Raw genomic sequence first — 16982 nt, 5'->3', positions numbered from 1 at the left:
TTGATCCTTGAGGTTCATGTACAGACTCATCGAAGGAGTGACTAATAGAGATGACTGACGGTCATAAAAAAAACAGTGATACACACTCAAATAAAGGAAGCCACTACGCATCATCTACAGAGCGTTGCATACAGGTGGGATGAGAAGAACTCACTCATTATTAACGTGTCTGTAAAGCTGAATTCCCCTATACATGTTCCCCTCTGTTACAAAATACACCATACAGGAACACTGAATCATTTTTAATCAAGTCTGAGCAGCTTTCCTGTCGATTCTGCGTCAAGGCGCACCTACGTTTGTATTTCACTATATGCAGACTCATCAGAAATGATTTGTCCAGACTGGCCTGAGTTTAGGAAATTGATAGAACAGTTGTAATAATCTGAAGTGCAACCTGAAACCAGATTTAATTTGTAAACCTGAGCAAGTCTCTTGTTCTATACTGGAGTGACTGTTGAGATAGATTGTTAACAGACAGTAATTAGGGGGAACGCATGCAATGAAAACAGCTGTGCTGATATTGCTGGGACGTCAACATTTACTGATTTACATCTGGAAGCCAGATTAAAGTTCATTTGGTTTCAACTTCACAGTCAGTTGCACAACTTCAAAAACTGCAGAGAAAAAGCTTTGGATTTCCTCCCCAAAGTTGTGTATGTTTGCTGAGCCTGATTTCAATCAGGCTGTCCTTCTAATGGATAAACCAATGATCCTCAGTAAAACTGTGGCTGCTCAGCTTTACTTTACTTTGAGGAAACTATTTTTTTTTTTTTTTACAAATCAGTATTTACTCTCCCTGAAAAGTAACCCAGCGGTCATTACCTTGGGAGATTAAGTGGATAAACACACACGTGTGCAAAACCAACAATAATAAAAAAAAAAAATGTTCCCATTTGTGGGGGGGGTTCTTGTTCTTCGACTCAATGAAAACCTTTACATGCTTTCTTTCTCTGAGGTGACGTTTTTGATTCCATTGTATCCAACACTGCAGTTTTGCTGCAGTTGGTGTCTACACCGAGGTGTTTATGCCAAGTCCTGCTGTTATCAACTTGGCCAGTGGGCTAAAGATCTGCAGGACAGATGTGATACAGACTGTTTTGTCGCCATCTGCCTGCACCACGCGGATCTGTGAATCAGGCAGTTCTGTAGCAAAAATTCAAGTGACTCTCGAGGGACCGGAGGGGATGAGCTTCTGCTATCTCTGCAGCAGAAGTCAAGGACCTGGGTGTCGGACAGATAGCAAAGGTCAATGTTCAACGGGGTTCCAGAATCTGAGTCCACAACGAGTTCACCCTCTTAAAATACAGCGGGCATGATGCAAAATGCCTCATAGCTTTTGTGTCAAAAAGCACTTAAGTGAGTGCGAGTCAAAGCAGTGTTTGCTGTTCCTAACCACTGACAGCACAAGGCTGAACAGTTATTACATCTGATACCGACAGTGGGCCCGATTCACAAACACGATTTGAAGCATGACGTACACGCATATCGTAAATGGTGCCAGCGTCAATTTTCACAAATGACCGTCCCTTTAAGTGTCCAAAACTACAAAGACGAGATGATTTTGCATATTTAGAATATACTAAATATATTTTAGTGTATTTATCTGCCTGAATTGCAGTATCTATTATTCATTCATTGTTAATTTTCATGTATTTGTACATTTTGGTTGTAACATTGCATTATTTTGCCGTTATGTATTTTCTGTTAAATATCTAACTTTCAGTACTTGTACTGTGCAATGACAGTCAAGTTTAATGTGATCAAATAATCTGATCTCATGTTACAAGCAGCAGCTTTAATGTCGTAAACTTCATGAAACGAGCCCTTGAACAGCTTTCACATACAAACGAACACTGTGCACACTGTGCCTCGATTCTCCTCAGACACAGCTTATACCTGTAATATATATATATATATTATATTATATATATTATATATATATATATATATATATATAATATATATAGTCTGTTTGATAAAAAGAAGAAAAAAAAAGACACGTTTACCAAAAGATAAATAAATAAAAACTCACAAAAGACCCTCTCCAGTGCCGGTCTTTGGTTTGTCCATCCTGGGCTGCTGTAGAAACACGTGTGTGGAAAAAGACCTGCTCCCTGTGTCGATATGAAGGCCTCATTCTAAGGTAGCAAACACACAATGATTCTTAGTTTCAGATGTTTATACACTAGTGAAAATATTGCATTTATGACAAAAAAAAATCCCCCTAAATCCTCCAACCTTTAAATGATTAAAAGGTGTACGCAACATATTTTCCACATCAAAGCTGAAAAACAGTTCTTGTGTTTTCAGAGGGAGCTTCAACAAATCCAATCAGTTCCTGCAAATTATGTCACTAGAGGCCCCTTTGGTTGGGGGTGAAGACTTCAAAGTTTGACAATGAAACAAATCATGGAGGTGGGCGAGTTTAGGTAGGTAGGTAGGTAGGGTAGGTATATACTTTATTAATCCCCGAGGGGACATTTTTTCGCCACAGCAGCATACATACAGGAGAAATAATAGAAACAATAGAATAAAAATAATAATAGAATAGAATAATATAATAGAAAAGCAATAAAATAAAAAATATAAAATATAAAATGTACAGTACATACAGTATATATACAGTACATTAAATATCTATATATATTATATACAACAAACCAATAAACACAGTCAACAGACATATATATATATATACATACAGTACAGTATATATCTATATATATAATATACATAGAATATACAAGCAACCAAGAAACACAGTCAACAGTGTTATTGTACTGTGATGGATTTTGCCAGAGGTGAGTTATTGTAAAGTCTTATGGCAGTGGGCAGGAATGATCTCCTGTATCTGTCCTTGTGACAGCGGAGCTGGAGGAACCTTTTAGAGAAAGTGCTCCGCTGTCCCTGCAGCAGGTGGTTGAGAGGGTGGACAGGATTATCCAAGATGGATAATAGTTTGTTCAGCGTCCTCCTCTCCACCACCTTTTCCAGGCTGTCCAGTTTGTAGCCGATGATGGAGCCGGCCTTCTTAACCAGTTTGTTAAGTCTGTTGGTGTCGCCGGCTCCAATGCTGCTCCCCCAGCAGACCCCAGCGAAGTACAATGCACTGGCCACAACAGACTGGTAGAACATCTCCAGCATCTCGCTGCACACATTGAAGGATCGAAGTTTCCTCAGAAAAAAGAGTCGACTCATCACCTCCTTGTAGACAGCATTGATGTTGGTCTTCCATTTCAGTCTGTTGTCGATGGACACACCCAGGTACTTGTACTCCTCCACCATGTCCACCTCCTCTCCCAGAACTCTCAGAGTTTACCAGATTACCCACATTTACTAACATGATTGGGCATTTTCTGTGACGATTCAATCATACAGGTAATGTTCAATCAAAGCGTAAGCTGAAGGCACAGGAGTTTAAGAGGCCGTGATCGGAAACGCACTCGGGAAGCATCGATTTCTGATCTGTTCAGGCCACATTCGGAGGTAGCCTGAACAGATCGGAGCTCAATGCTTCCCGATTTGAGTTTCCACCTGTACTTTTGCCGGCCGCTTACGGTCCGATGACGGCCAGGTCATACACAGGTCCGGATTGAAGTAGCCAAATTGAAACGGCCTCAAAGACGGTTCCCCTATTTTGTTCTAGTTGACTGGGTGGGAGGGGGGGGGGGGCAGGCTTTAATCTTTAGTGAGTTTATAAGTACCTTGGGAGTCGATGGCGTCAACAAGCTCGCAATGTATGACAGTAGTTGTGGTGTGAATAGGTTTTGGGTTGTTGACCCACCTGGCCATTATATGCGAGTCGTCAGGGTCACAATAGTTACGGTTTGACTGGTTTATAATCTTGCTGGGTGGGGATTTCAGGACTGCATTTTAAGTGGCTGATAAGTGGTGTCGTAGACCGTTTCCTCTGTTCCACTTTGAGGTAGAATAGCCCTTTTTTTTTTTTTTTTTTAAACCATCGGTCTTTCCACGCCTTAATGTGTAAATCACTGTTCTCGAATGAGTGTCCCTCGTCTTTCAGTTGAATATGGAGTCCTGTTCTGAAGAACTGGCTCTCCTGTTTTGTGCCACGCTCTTGTGAAGCAGTTGCTTTGTTTTCCCAAATGTACAAGTCTGTTTCCTCACTGCATTACACTGCAAACCTTTCAGGGATCTGCCTGCGCCTGGGTGTTCTGTCCTTGGGTTGGACAGCGATGCTTGTACCCTGTGTGAGCACTGCATTGTGGGTAAAGTAGGTGGGCAGGCTGATATCCCCGGTCCCTGGTGAAACAGTTATAAAAAATAAAAATAAAAAAGTGCAATGCTAAATCGACAGAGCACTCAAAATTTGACTGGAGGTTTAAAAAAAACATTTATTGTTATTTTCACGTTAACTGTGTAGAGGCATGTACTTCATTCACAAAATAGGAACAGTAAAATTAATTAGACAAGAAAAATATATATGTTGTCTTTTTCTTACATTATCAATATATATATATATACACACACACACACACATTGTAAAATAGGACATTGTAACAAAAAGGATGTAGCAATAAGCAAGTTATGGTGGGCTACATCTGCACTGTGAATGCAGATGGAGCCCGTTGTCAGTCTAAAAAAAAAAAAAAAAAATTAAGACTGAAATTTTCAGATCCTTCTTCCGCAAGAATTTTATGGCTTCATTTATAAAGTTGAGACAGACCAGAGTAAAGCTAATTTCAAACATGACGCACCTAGCTATAGTTGGAAAAAAAAAAGACAAAAAGAAAAGTCCGTTATAACACCACAATCCCCGTTTTTATGGTAAAACACGTTACAGAAGTTAGGCGCCATGCTTTTGAGCATTAGTCGGACAGTTATGGATGTTCACAGACATATAAAAATCTCATGGCTGCACAGAAGCATTTCTCCCAAGACGACAATATTACAAAAGAACACTCACTTAAGCGTTACAAAATACACGCGCGCACTTTAGTCTCGAGGCCAAACAGCCGAGAGAGAGAGAATATACAGTGCATCCGGAGAGTATTCACAGCGCTTCACTTTTTCCACATTTTGTTATATTACAGCCTTATTCCAAAATGGATTAAATTATTTTTTTTCCCTCAAAATTCTACACACAATACCCCATAATGACGTGAAATAATTTTTTGGGGGAAATTTTTGCAAATCTATTAAAAATCAAAAATGAAAAAATAAAATCACATGTACATAAGTATTCACAGCCTTTGCCATGACACTCAAAATTAAGCTCAGGTGCATCCTGTTTCCACTGATCATCCTTGAGATGTTTCTACAACTTGATTGGAGTCCACCGGTGGTAAATTCAGTTGATTGGACATGATTTGGAAAGACACACACCGTCTATATAAGGTCCCACAGTTGACAGTGCATGTCAGAGCACAAACCAAGCCATGAAGTCCAAAGAATTGTCTGTAGACCTCCGAGACAGGATTGTATCGAGGCACAGATCTGGGAAAGGGTACAGACAAATGTCCGCAGCATTGAAGGTCCCAATGAGCACAGTGACCTCCATCATCTGTGAATGGAAGAAGTTTAGAACCACCAGGACTCTTCATAGAGTTGGCCGCCCGGCCAAACTGAGCGATCGGGGGAGAAGGGCCTTAGTCAGGGAGGTGACCAAGAACCCGATGGTCACTCTGACAGAGCTCCAGCGTTGCTCTGTGAAGAGAGGAGAACCTTCCAGAAGGACAACCATCTCTGCAGCACTCTACCAAGCAGGCCTGTATGGTAGAGTGGCCAGACGGAAGACACTCCTCAGTAAAAGGCACATGACAGCCCGCCTGGAGTTTACCAAAAGGCACCTGAAGGACTCTCAGACCATGAGAAACTAAATTCTCTGGTCTGATGAAACAAAGATTGAACTCTTTGGCCTGAATGCCAAGCGTCATGTTTGGAGGAAACCAGGCACCGCTCATCACCTGGCCAATACCATCTCTACGGTGAAGCATGGTGGTGGCAGCATCATGCTGTGGGGATGTTTTTCAGTGGCAGGAACTGGGAGACTAGTCAGGATCGAGGGAAAGATGAATGCAGTAATGTACAGAGACATCCTTGATGAAAATCTTCTCCAGAGAGCTCTGGACCTCAGACTGGGACGAAGGTTCATCTTCCAACAGGACAATGACCCGAAGCACACAGTCAAGATAACAAAGGAGGGGCTTCGGGACAACTCTGTGAATGTCCTTGAGAGGCCCAGCCAGAGCCCAGACTTGAACCCGATTGAACATCTCTAGAGAGATCTGAAAATGTCTGTGCACCGACACTCCCCATCCAACCTGATGGAGCTTGAGAGGTCCTGCAAAGAAGAATGGGAGAAACTGCCCAAGAATAGGTTTGCCAAGCTTATAGCATCATACTCAAAAAGACTTGAGGCTGTAATTTCTGTGAAAGGTGCTTCAACAAAGTATTGAGCAAAGACTGTGAATACTTATGTACGCGTTATATTTTCATTCTTTATTTCTAATAGATTTGCAAAACTTTTAAACAAACTATTTTCACTTTGTCATTATGGGATATTGCGTGTAGGATTTTGAGGGAAAAAATGAATTTAATCCATTTTGGAATAAGGCTGTAACATAACAAAATGTGGAAAAAGTGAAGCGCTGTGAATACTTTCCAGATGCACTGTAGGCAATGTGACAAACAACAAGAGGGCAGGTTTGACGTTTCAGAATCAGTGGCTGGAAGTGACGAGTGGCACGAACCCACCTCCTTAGACGTGATACAAAATGTCCTTTTTTTTAATTTTTTTTTTTAATGAACTAAACGTTTGAGTGTGAGGTTTAGAAAAGATCAGAGCACAACCTTGGCTTGGATCGTGACCTCCAACAGTCCTCTACTTTGAGATCCAACCACAGTGTAATTATACAGTAACAAATACCCCCCAATCACGGCTTTGTAAAGACTAATTATAAATACACTCGGGCTCAAAAGGTCTAACGTGATCGGAAGGATAGAAACGTAAACATAAAGTCCAAAGAGCAGGCTGTTTGATATTCTTTTTTCTTCTTTTTTTTTTTAAACGCGCCCTGATTCCATCTAATACCCTCACCTTATCTGTCTGTGGTATCCTCAGCACATTACCAAGAACCCCCCCCCCCCCTGCCCCCCCCTTACGACACGACTAACTAACTCCACACAACAGACACGGCTGTAATCTTGTACATCACCAGAGTGGTGGGATGCGTATGTAGGAGGCTCGTCCAGCAAGTCAAGGGTGTGATCATGCGTGCTTGTAATGTCAGGAGTGTCGTCAATCACAACGAGGTGAAACTCCTTCCTGAACAGTTATTATTTGGTTATACTGACATGGCGTGTGATATGCGTGAAGTCTGATTATTTCTTTTGTTCTTTAAAAAGTCTTTCTTTAGAGATTTTGGCAGGCCCCTGTGAATCACAGACCAGATGTTCAGCACCGATACAATTCACCGTTACGTTTTTAACAGTTCAAGGTCACAACACTAAACTACACACGACTACAGTGACGAGCAGAACGGAAGCTGCGGCCGACGCGTCTGTTTTACAGTCGATCAGAGGGCTCCGGCTCACTTTCGAACTAAAGCCGGATGACTTCTTGCTGCATATTAATTGGATATTCAGAAAACATCTTATTCTGAAGAAAGCTCCACCTTGAAATTAGCCTGAAAGTGTGCTGAGCCCCGAGTCGGGACGATGCACAGAAGATTCTCCAGCTGAACAGGGCAGAGTACCGGAGTCCTGTCGTCACCTGCTGGCCAGCACTGGTATTGCAAGGACATCATAATCCCACAGCAGGTGGGAGAGGACAGATAAATGTTGTATAAAAAAATTTGCAACGACTACTTGTATATGAAATTTGGTTAAGATGACATTGGCCAGTGAGGTTAAGATAAAGCTAGAATGCTGTAAACACTTCAGGTTCTGAGGTCAGAGCTCCTGATAAGCCAGCCCTTATTTTGGCAATGAGTGTTGGTGTCTTTAGTAAAAGGTTGAAGCGTTGAGCTGTAGAAAAACAGGCTGTAGAGATCACAGGCTAACAATCACTGATTAGACTCTAAAAGAACAGGAAGTGAAGTACGCTGCACATTGCACTGAGAGAAACATCTCCCAGGTTAAACTGTCCGGTTACAAATAGCATGTTTGAACACAAGTTGGCCACAAAAACACATAAAGCTGATTCTTTTAGTCTCATTAGTTGTTAAAAAAAAAAAAAAAAAAAAGAGGAAATATGACTAGACTTCGAGTGTTACATACATTCTCCTCTCGCACACGCACGCGCACATACACACACGCACACACGCATACACGCTACTAGCAACAGCCATCATACCAGGATGCTTTTTGGAGATGATTAAAAAAATTAAATTAAAATTAAAATGAAAAAAGCAGCACGTTTTTTTGATGGAAATTGATAATCTACAAAGTGCAAATGTTCCATCTTGTGCTCTGATATCCAAAGTGCCACCCATTCTTCCCTGTTGTGCACTCGGTGCATTCCACTGAGCCATGCAGTACAGTCCTCTGTAAGATAGTCCAGGTTTTGGTGGAAAACATCCATCTCAAAAAAGGTGCGGCCCTCATTCACCGCACGTTCCAACATTATTAGTTAAAAACAAGACAAAAAGAAAAAAAAAAACATGTGTCACAGATAAGCTGATCCCTCTCCACTGCTTGAACTGCCTTTCTGACAACAAGAGAGAAAAATGTTCAAAACAAACATACTGCTCAGCTCCAGCTTGTCTTCACTGCCACTTTGTGTCAGTAAAATAAAGTCTCGGTGCACCCAGAAAGCTTTTGGCACAAAAAGTTGTCTCATTAAAACACCAAACGATTCCCGCCAAGATTTTCAGATATTCTTCTTGAATAAATGCTCCAAGTGTGTGAAAAAAAAAAAAAAAAAAAAAAAACGGCACAAGGAAATATGCGTGCGTGTGTGTGTGTGTGTGTGTGTGTGTGTGTGTGTGTGTGTGTGTGTGTGTGTGTGTGTGTGTGTGTGTGTGTGTGCGTTGGTGTGACTGGGAACAAGCTTGCATCACATGTCTGATGAGGGTTGGTGTGAAATGGGCTCATGACACTGCTTATGAAAACGCCATAAATGCAGTACTGTGCTGTGATGGGCAAATAGACTGCATTTCCATAGTTACTCTGAATGGATCCGTGGGGATGCGGTTGCACCAGGGGGTGGGGACTGTTGCCATAGTGATGAACTACACTGCTGTGTTGCTTAAGGCATCATATTAGATGACTGAGGCGCTTCTCCTGTGGCAGAGAACAAACAAAACAAAGATAATTGCATAAATCACCATTGTTTACATTCAAAATGTGCATTAATTGTACAATTATGTACTTCTGTGTGACATATCTGCACACAATAAATGTGACCGTTGCAGGCCCGACACGGACTATTAAGTCAGAGCTGCACTCGAACCTACAGACCGACTGATTACCTGGTTAGGACTCGCTCTCCATGGAGATGGTAATGGTTTCACTTTCAGCTGTGAAACCAAACAGAATATGTGATGAGGGGAGCTGTTAATGTTAATTCTGGCTGTGAAATATTATCTCTCCTGCCGGAGCTCACCTGATTTCAGGGCGTTATTAGGCAGATGGTCTCCGATGTTGTTGGCATGCTGCTCGGTGCTCAGGAGGCGATTCTGGGACTCGCCGAGCGGGCTGGCGGGGACGTCGGCAGCACTGGAAAATAAACTGCCATTAGGTCCGTTTGCCGAGCAAAAAAAAAAAAAAAAAAACGTCTTCGGGGTCTCGTGCGAAACACCAAGTCTCTTTTATTACACTGAGATTTATCACCTTTTATTGGGCTCTGGTTGCAGGGTCACCGTGGCCTGCTCTGCGTCAGCGTTGACCAGCCGAGTGGGGAACGTCAGACCGTCTCCCTGACTGGAGTAAACAAAGAGGAAGCTAAAGATTAAGTGCCGTCAACCCGCAAGGAAACGTACTATAACCGGGCTCGACTTCCACGGGGCCCGCAACAAAAGCGACCTGATCTATACAGAGAGGACATCCACAGTTTTCAGCATCAGTTGCAAGTCAAACCTTTTACCTGGTGAAGACGGGCAGCAGCCAGTACTTCTTCTGGTCCCCGAAGACCTGAGCGATATTCTTCCGGAAACCCAGAGAGAAGCCGTTCTTGTCAGAGCCTGTCCTAAAGACCGGTGATCTGAACGCCTCTGCAGGAAGGGAGGGACGTGGACAGAAAAAAAAAAAAAAAAAAAAAAAAAAGGCATTTTAACCACCTCTACAACATTTGAACAACATGCAACCTCCACCTGATGAAAATCTAGGACTGTGACAATGAGAAAAGGTCATCACTAAATATCTTCTGAACCATTTTAGATAAAAGAACTTCTGACAAATTGTGTTGGCAGATGTATAATCACCTCCACACACACATTTAAATGTATATAGAGAAACATGTTGGCATTTTTGAGCTGCTTAAATAAAAGATAAACTCCTGCTGAATCAATGTGTGTTTGTTACCTATGGTGGACCTGTTCTTCCCTACAAGCCACAGGTGGTAGCTGAAGAGGGACAAAATACTGATGCAGAACATGGCCGCCACAAAAAAAAGAAACAAGACATGGAATTTGGCGTGAGTGTCTGGCAGCTCATTCTGGGGAAGAGACGGGAGAAGAGGAGAGCGAGACAGGAATCAATAACAAAATACACAGTGTGGATATTTATGGAAAGGAAGAGCGATAAGACGGAGAAAGTGTGGGGAGGAGGGGGAATAACTGAAAAATCAGAAGAGTCTCGTGGAGCACATTACTGCATGCACATCACGACGTGAACCATGGCAATGACGGTGAGGCACCGTAACGCTGAAAGGTTTCGGAGGATGGCTGAGTTACCTTTGGGCAGTTCTCTGCCGATTTCCTCCGGCAAAGCTTTAGTACAAACAGAAACGAGACTGGTTAGCAACACCAGGAGAGAACAGGCGGGAGGGAAGGGGAGGGTAGAGCACTTAGAAATCAGGAGGCAAACACAAGTCAAGGCCAAGCCGGGTGAAAAGAGGGGTTGGAGGGGGTGGGGGGTGGGGGGGGATGAAAGAAAGAGAGTGGGTGAATGAGCAAACTGTGCCCAGAATGGAGAGAACAAAGGGATGAAAGAGGAAATCGAAGTGGAGCAGCCGGCGAGGGAGAGAGAAAAACGCTGGAAAGAAAGGAGGTGTCTGCGACCCGCAATGAGTGGCGTGACTGATGGTTCCGATAGTGGCGAGGGAGAATTTGAAGAAGAAGGAGAGAGGAGGGGAGAGGGGGGGAAAAAAAAGAAAAAAAAAGAGGGATGAGAGAACAATGAGCCAGTGTGAGAGAAGTGGGGATAACGGACGGACGGGAAACAGAGAGGGGTCAGAGGGCGGAGGGTGAGAGAGGACAGGGGAAAACAAGGAGGAGAGGCACAGCGCAGCACAGGGGAGGTCAGCACCATGCACAACCCGCTCACAGGACGCGCATCCCGGCTTTGACGTGCAACCCAGATCTGCATCCGCATCACGCGGACACACATTCGCACCGGCAGCGCGCCGCGGGTGTGCGCCACTACTTACTGTCCAGAACTTTATGAAATATTGCAGAACCGTGGCCGCAATGAACAAGCAGTACACCAGCGAGTAGGCCAGGAAGAGGATGAAAAACTTGTAGTTGGAGAATCCTACACAGTTGTTCACCCTGCAGACACACAAAAGGTCACATCTGACATCATTTCCTCCGAGTAGAGAGCCGATCGCAAGCTGGAGGCTCCCTGGCACTGGCAAGGCAACAACTGGTTTTCGCTCACGAGGTGACATTTTCATCAAAAGCTCTAATGGTTTTTAACATCCATGCAAAAATATCAAACAATTTGGTACTTTAGATCAAGATCCATGTGCTCGATTGATGTTTTTTGGGGTTTTGGCATCGTGTTGTGCTCTTGATATGTCGCCAACAAAGTGCAGTTCAAACAAAGTCCATTTCAGCATTTTTAAACTTCAATTTTTAAGTTTTCAACTCAGTTAAGAACAAACGAATACAGTCAAACGAGCACCGGTCCAGATTTCCGTTTGCTGTCGGCTTTCAAGTATGAAGAAGCAGCTGATCGTATCCATATCTTTGTAATTTGGTGTAAACATTCGACAGCTTGATGGATCTAATGCTAAATATGCTTCGCATGAAGTGTGAATCATCTGAGATGTAAAAAAGAAAAGAGAAGAAGAAAAAAGAAAAAAAGGGAAGTGAACCTTACATACCAGGGACAGTGGTGGTCCATCTTCAGCACACACCTGTCACATGCAGCCAAAGAGGATGAAAAGATTCAGAAAAAAAACATCAGAACAATTAAAAAAATAAAAATTAAAAAAATCGAGAAACAAGTGGAAGAGAAAATAACATGGCTGAAAACAGTGATTATTTAGTAATACGGTTCTCTGACATGTCACAAGCGGAGCAGTGGTGACATCGGTCTGGCTTGATGACTTGACAGCGGTCACAGTAGCGGATTGCTGCATGGTGGTAACACAACAGTGTGTAATTATTGCACAGGTCCAAAGCAAACCGGACTTCACAAATTTCCTCTCAGTCGCACGCGGTGCCACAGACATACCTCCAGCGCCTGTGCGGGTGTACAGAGGCAGGCTGGTGGCAGCTCTCCACAGGATCTCCTGCTGGGACTCTGGCCTCTCTTCCTTCTCATAGCGCTCCTTCTCAGCCTTGGGCAGGCAAAACTGGGGGGTGACGAGAGCAGCATACATTATCTTTAAAAGCACTTGCGAAATTGATATTATTGCAGCGGGGGATTACAGATGTGTGTCGTTTTTTTTGGGGGGGGGGAAAAAATGGCTTTGAATACCTCTTTGGAGGGGTTGGCAGGCTTGGTGAAGATGGTCTTCCAGTAGGACCATACAAACATGATGAAAGAGAGGTTGAAGCAGATCAGGTAGACAACTGGAGGAGGAAAACCGAGCATCAGAATCACCAGGTTTGACAGTCTCGTGTGTGCATTGACAGCGGACGCGTGCACATTAACCAGCTGATATAAGGAAATGCCGATGTTACTGGGTATATGGGCTAAAAAAAAAAATCCATACATCTACATAGTTAGGGAATGAAAGAAGAGAGCTGAATGCTGAATGAGGAGGAGCTGCCGGGCTTCAAGCAGGCCAGCCTCAGCGCTTTGAGAGAAAGCATGTTTTTCTGTGCCAGCCTGTTTTTAGCCGAGTCTACAGAACACATTTCAACAGACCTCAGAAAGATTATCCCAGTAAGTGGAAGAATGGCCCAGTTCAATACAGCATCCATTCACAATGCATTAAATAAACCTTGTTTTGATCCCCCGGGACACTTACTCTGCTCTCCTATACTGGGGATGGTGACTGAAAGAGATCAAACAGACACAATAAACATGTTAGAATCTCAGCAAAACAGTGCCAATCACAGGGGCATTTAAAGAAGCGATTACAGAACCGACAAAGGGATTAGCAGAGGAAACTGAGCATCATGTGATTTATACAGCCGGGGATAAGTACATATATGTTATACATATTTCTGTTTCAGAAAATCATACTTATATCTTTCACCTTTTCTTTAAAAAGGACAAAAACCACATGGTATTGCCCATTCAGCTGTTCGAGAGCTTTTGAATCTATCACAAAACAGTTATACTCGGCAGACAGAGGGTGCCCACTCAAATTTATATATTTTTTTTAAGAACTTCAAAGCTTTCTTTTCCGGCTTGGGATCCGACTGTATTGTCAGATGATGCTTCCAAGGTCAATAATGGACTTTCAAATTACAAATTTGGATCAAAAATCCTGCGAAAAATGAACTTGACATCTCCGAAGTCTATCTGCTGAGGGAAAAAAATGCACTTTGAATCACAACTTTTCTCATATTTGAGCTTTTTTTCCTTGAAGAAAAGCCCCACCGGATACTTTCATCTCTTCAAGCATCTAAGAGTCCTGCAGATGACAAAGCCACATATCTTGTCGGGTGATGTTCACAGTCAGATATTTCCTCTCGAATAGGGTTTTCTGAAACCTTTTCGTATCTCTATTTAAATGCACTTTTTTTTTTTGGTATTATTATTATTTTACCCATTATAAGAAATAGCAACAGGCCGTGACCTCAAATCCTGCGTGGATTATCTGTGATTTTAACACAGAAAAAGTTTTGTAATTACAAAAAAAAAAAAATTACACATACCCTCCATCATCCGCAATTCAAGCTCAGGAAGTCCTTTAAGTTCCTCCATTTATCTCCAATGTTACAGCACTATCTCTCATTTTTAAGCAAAAAAAAAAAAAAAAAAAAAAAGTGTTCATCATACCAGCCAAAATCCCAGTTCAGTTGGCGTTTTAAATCTCCATTCAGACTATTCAGCTCGATACACACCAAAAAAAAAAATAATAAATAAATAAATAAATAAAAAAAAAAAAAAAAACCTCCACAGAGACGACACGGCAGCTGTAGGGACGGTGAAAGTTTTTCTTTCACCAAAACACGTTCCCCCTTGAAATAAGGCAACCCCGAGCGATGGCAGCGCGCAGATAATTGCGCTGTACCGCGATGTTTTTGGAAAGGCTTGCAACAACACCTTTTGTTAAGCTGGGAGTCCATTTACTTCCTGCTGGCCAGCAGCAGCAGCAGCAGCAGCTGTGTGTTTGTGTGGACAGCACGCTGGAAAAAAAAACCCCACATCAGCGTTTAAAGGCTCTAAAGAGGGGACAGGCGGCGGCGGGAGGTCTACTTACATATACAAAGCTCCACCACGTAAGCGTAATACGACCAGCAGACGACGAGGGCGATAAAAATCACAGGTATCCATGCTAAACCCCGTTGACAGCATCTCAGTACGTGTGTGGGCGCCATCTTTCTCCCTGTGCTGGGGGAAAAAGGGAGTGTCGTCGGGTGACGTCACTTGAGCAAAAAAAATAAAAAAAAATAAAAAAAAGGAGACAGGAGGCGGTCGGAGCAATATTTTAAAGGTGCAATATGTACGATTTGTTTTTTTGTTTTTTAGTTTCAATAATTCCACAAGTAACTAAAATTATCCAGAGAATGGGAAGAAATAAAGGGTTTGATGCTATTTCAAAGATATGTATGTGTTGTTTTGAAAAAGATAAGGCATGTTAACCAGCTGTTATAGGCTCACCAGCCTGTTGTAGTTTTGTTTTGTTTTTCTTTTTGTGTTTGTGATTTCCACTTCAGGACTGCTCCATAATGTCTCTGTGTTTTTTTTTTTTTTCTTTTTTGTGATTTGTACTTCAGGACTGCTCCTTAATGTTGTTGTGTTTTTAAAAAAATTATTTTTGTATTTGCGTTTAGCACTTTAGGGCTACTCATTTTTGTTGTTGTGTTTTGCACCTCAATGCTACCATTAAAAAAAGAGCCAATAATGAACTCACGAAAGGTTAAATTACACAAAATTCGACCAAACTGCTGATATTCTGGGACTGAGGACAAACTGGACACTACAGTGACTTACTATCGCCTACTAATGTACAAAGTGGTAGGCTATTACAAAACATAAATCTAACATATTGCACCTTTAGATCATACAACAACAACAACAACAACAAAAATATATATAACCCCCATAACCTACCAAAATGTTTGTTTCAGGCTATTTGTTGTAAAATAACAATAAACCACAGTCATCTCTATTTCTACTGCAAAATCTATTTTATAAACACAAGCTATAGCACAGATACCGTTTTGCCCTAAAATAATACCCACGAGGCTATTATACAACTTGATATAGCCAAACTCTGCACATTAACAGCCCATAGTGTAACATGTATAGACTATATTTATGGGTAGCCACTCCTCTACTTGTTCTTTTCACTTGATCATATCTGCAAATATGATTTGATGATACTTTCCTTACTTTTGTTTTGATAGTTCAGTTGACTTGACAGGTGATCTCTGCACCTTCCACAATAGGAGTCAGCAGGTAAGAAATGATCAAGGAAACACTGGAACAGGTGCCCGAAGTGGAGGAAAAAGTATCGTCGCCTATCCGTAGCAAGCAGCGAAAGTGACTTCGGTGAAGATGGACGTGGAGACATATTTATCTCGCACTGGGTTTGCGGGCTCCACCGAGCCCACCCTGGAGCTGCTGCGCTCGGTTCACACTTGCCGCCTGATGTCGGTGCCGTTTGAAAACCTTGACGGTGCACAGCGGCGGACGAGTCCAGCTTGACCCTCCGCTAGTGTACGACAAGATTGTGAACCAGCGCCGATGAGGCTTCTGCTATGAGAATAACTCTCTTTTCGCCTGGCTGCTGACCAACCTGGGCGTCGAGGTCGCTCTGCTCTCGGGTCAGGTGAGGGGTCTGGGCACGGGTTGCTGCGGGACACCTTTTGACCACTTGATCCTGATGGTGAGGGTTGTTGGGCGACGGGCGGGGTTCCGGGTTTCGGTGTTCCCCTTTCACTAGAGACTAGTGGCCTCCAGGAGCAGGGCCACCGCATTAGGAGGAAGGCGGGGATGTACTTTGTGGAGTGGCAAAAGGAGGAAAACAAAGGTGAGGATGGAGACTGGACAGAGATCTACAAGTTCACCCTTGAACCCCGGTGTCTGGAGGACTTCGCTGAGATGTGCCAGTACCACACAAAGCTCTCCGTTTTCCATCTTCTCCTGCAAGTCTCTCTGCGTTGGACGCACACCAAGCGGGAGGCTCACCTACATCGGCCGCAGGCTGATCGCCGTCACATTTCCTACAGAAGCAACAGGGGGGGGTGTCAGAAACCACCACCAGGGACCTGAAGGACGAGGAGATTCCCGGTATTCTAGCAGAGAAATTTGGAATTGTACTTAAATCTCCGTTTATACCAAAGGATGAGGCGCTCACACCGCCCCCAGTTAAATATTGATCTCACCTCCATGAGATATCTTTGTATCTCTTATTACTGCACAGCACAGTTATGTAAAAACAATTGATTATAATGTCTTTAAGAGGACTTCAGAGTCTCTGATTCATACAAAATAATTTTAAATTGATT

At 42.8% G+C, this 16982-nt stretch overlaps 1 protein-coding gene and 1 pseudogene across 3 annotated transcripts; one reads left to right on the top strand and one right to left on the bottom strand.

Moving 5' to 3' along the window:
* Positions 1-3643: 3643 nt before the first annotated feature.
* On the bottom strand, positions 3644-14851 carry zdhhc20b (zinc finger DHHC-type palmitoyltransferase 20b). 3 transcript variants are annotated; one of them, XR_011311194.1, is made up of 15 exons: positions 14729-14851; positions 13325-13351; positions 12829-12923; positions 12583-12703; positions 12412-12481; positions 12230-12262; positions 11552-11672; positions 10857-10892; positions 10486-10618; positions 10049-10175; positions 9796-9885; positions 9569-9681; positions 9435-9482; positions 9132-9246; positions 3644-4263 (listed from the first exon to the last, which is right to left on the bottom strand). XR_011311194.1 is itself a non-coding variant. In XM_069705500.1 (14 exons), the coding sequence occupies exons 1-13, from the start codon at positions 14844-14846 to the stop codon at positions 9439-9441; spliced, it is 1128 nt and encodes a 375-aa protein (XP_069561601.1). In that variant the 5' UTR covers positions 14847-14851; the 3' UTR covers positions 8922-9246; positions 9435-9438. The 3 variants fall into 3 exon arrangements, 2 of the variants coding, with proteins under 2 accessions (XP_069561601.1, XP_069561602.1); XM_069705500.1 differs by lacking the exon at positions 3644-4263 and having other exon boundaries at positions 8922-9246; XM_069705501.1 differs by lacking the exons at positions 3644-4263; positions 10857-10892 and having other exon boundaries at positions 8922-9246.
* A 1178-nt stretch (positions 14852-16029) lies between these two features.
* Positions 16030-16887, top strand: LOC138624920 (arylamine N-acetyltransferase, pineal gland isozyme NAT-10-like; annotated as a pseudogene).
* The last annotated feature ends 95 nt before the right edge of the window (positions 16888-16982 follow it).

This window comes from Brachyistius frenatus, unplaced genomic scaffold (genome assembly GCF_029030835.1).
Source record: "Brachyistius frenatus isolate BFR_SWC_R1_liver_20210118 unplaced genomic scaffold, ASM2903083v1 Contig_57, whole genome shotgun sequence".
NCBI lineage: Eukaryota > Metazoa > Chordata > Actinopteri > Embiotocidae > Brachyistius > Brachyistius frenatus.
This window is presented reverse-complemented; position numbering and strand designations above follow the sequence as displayed.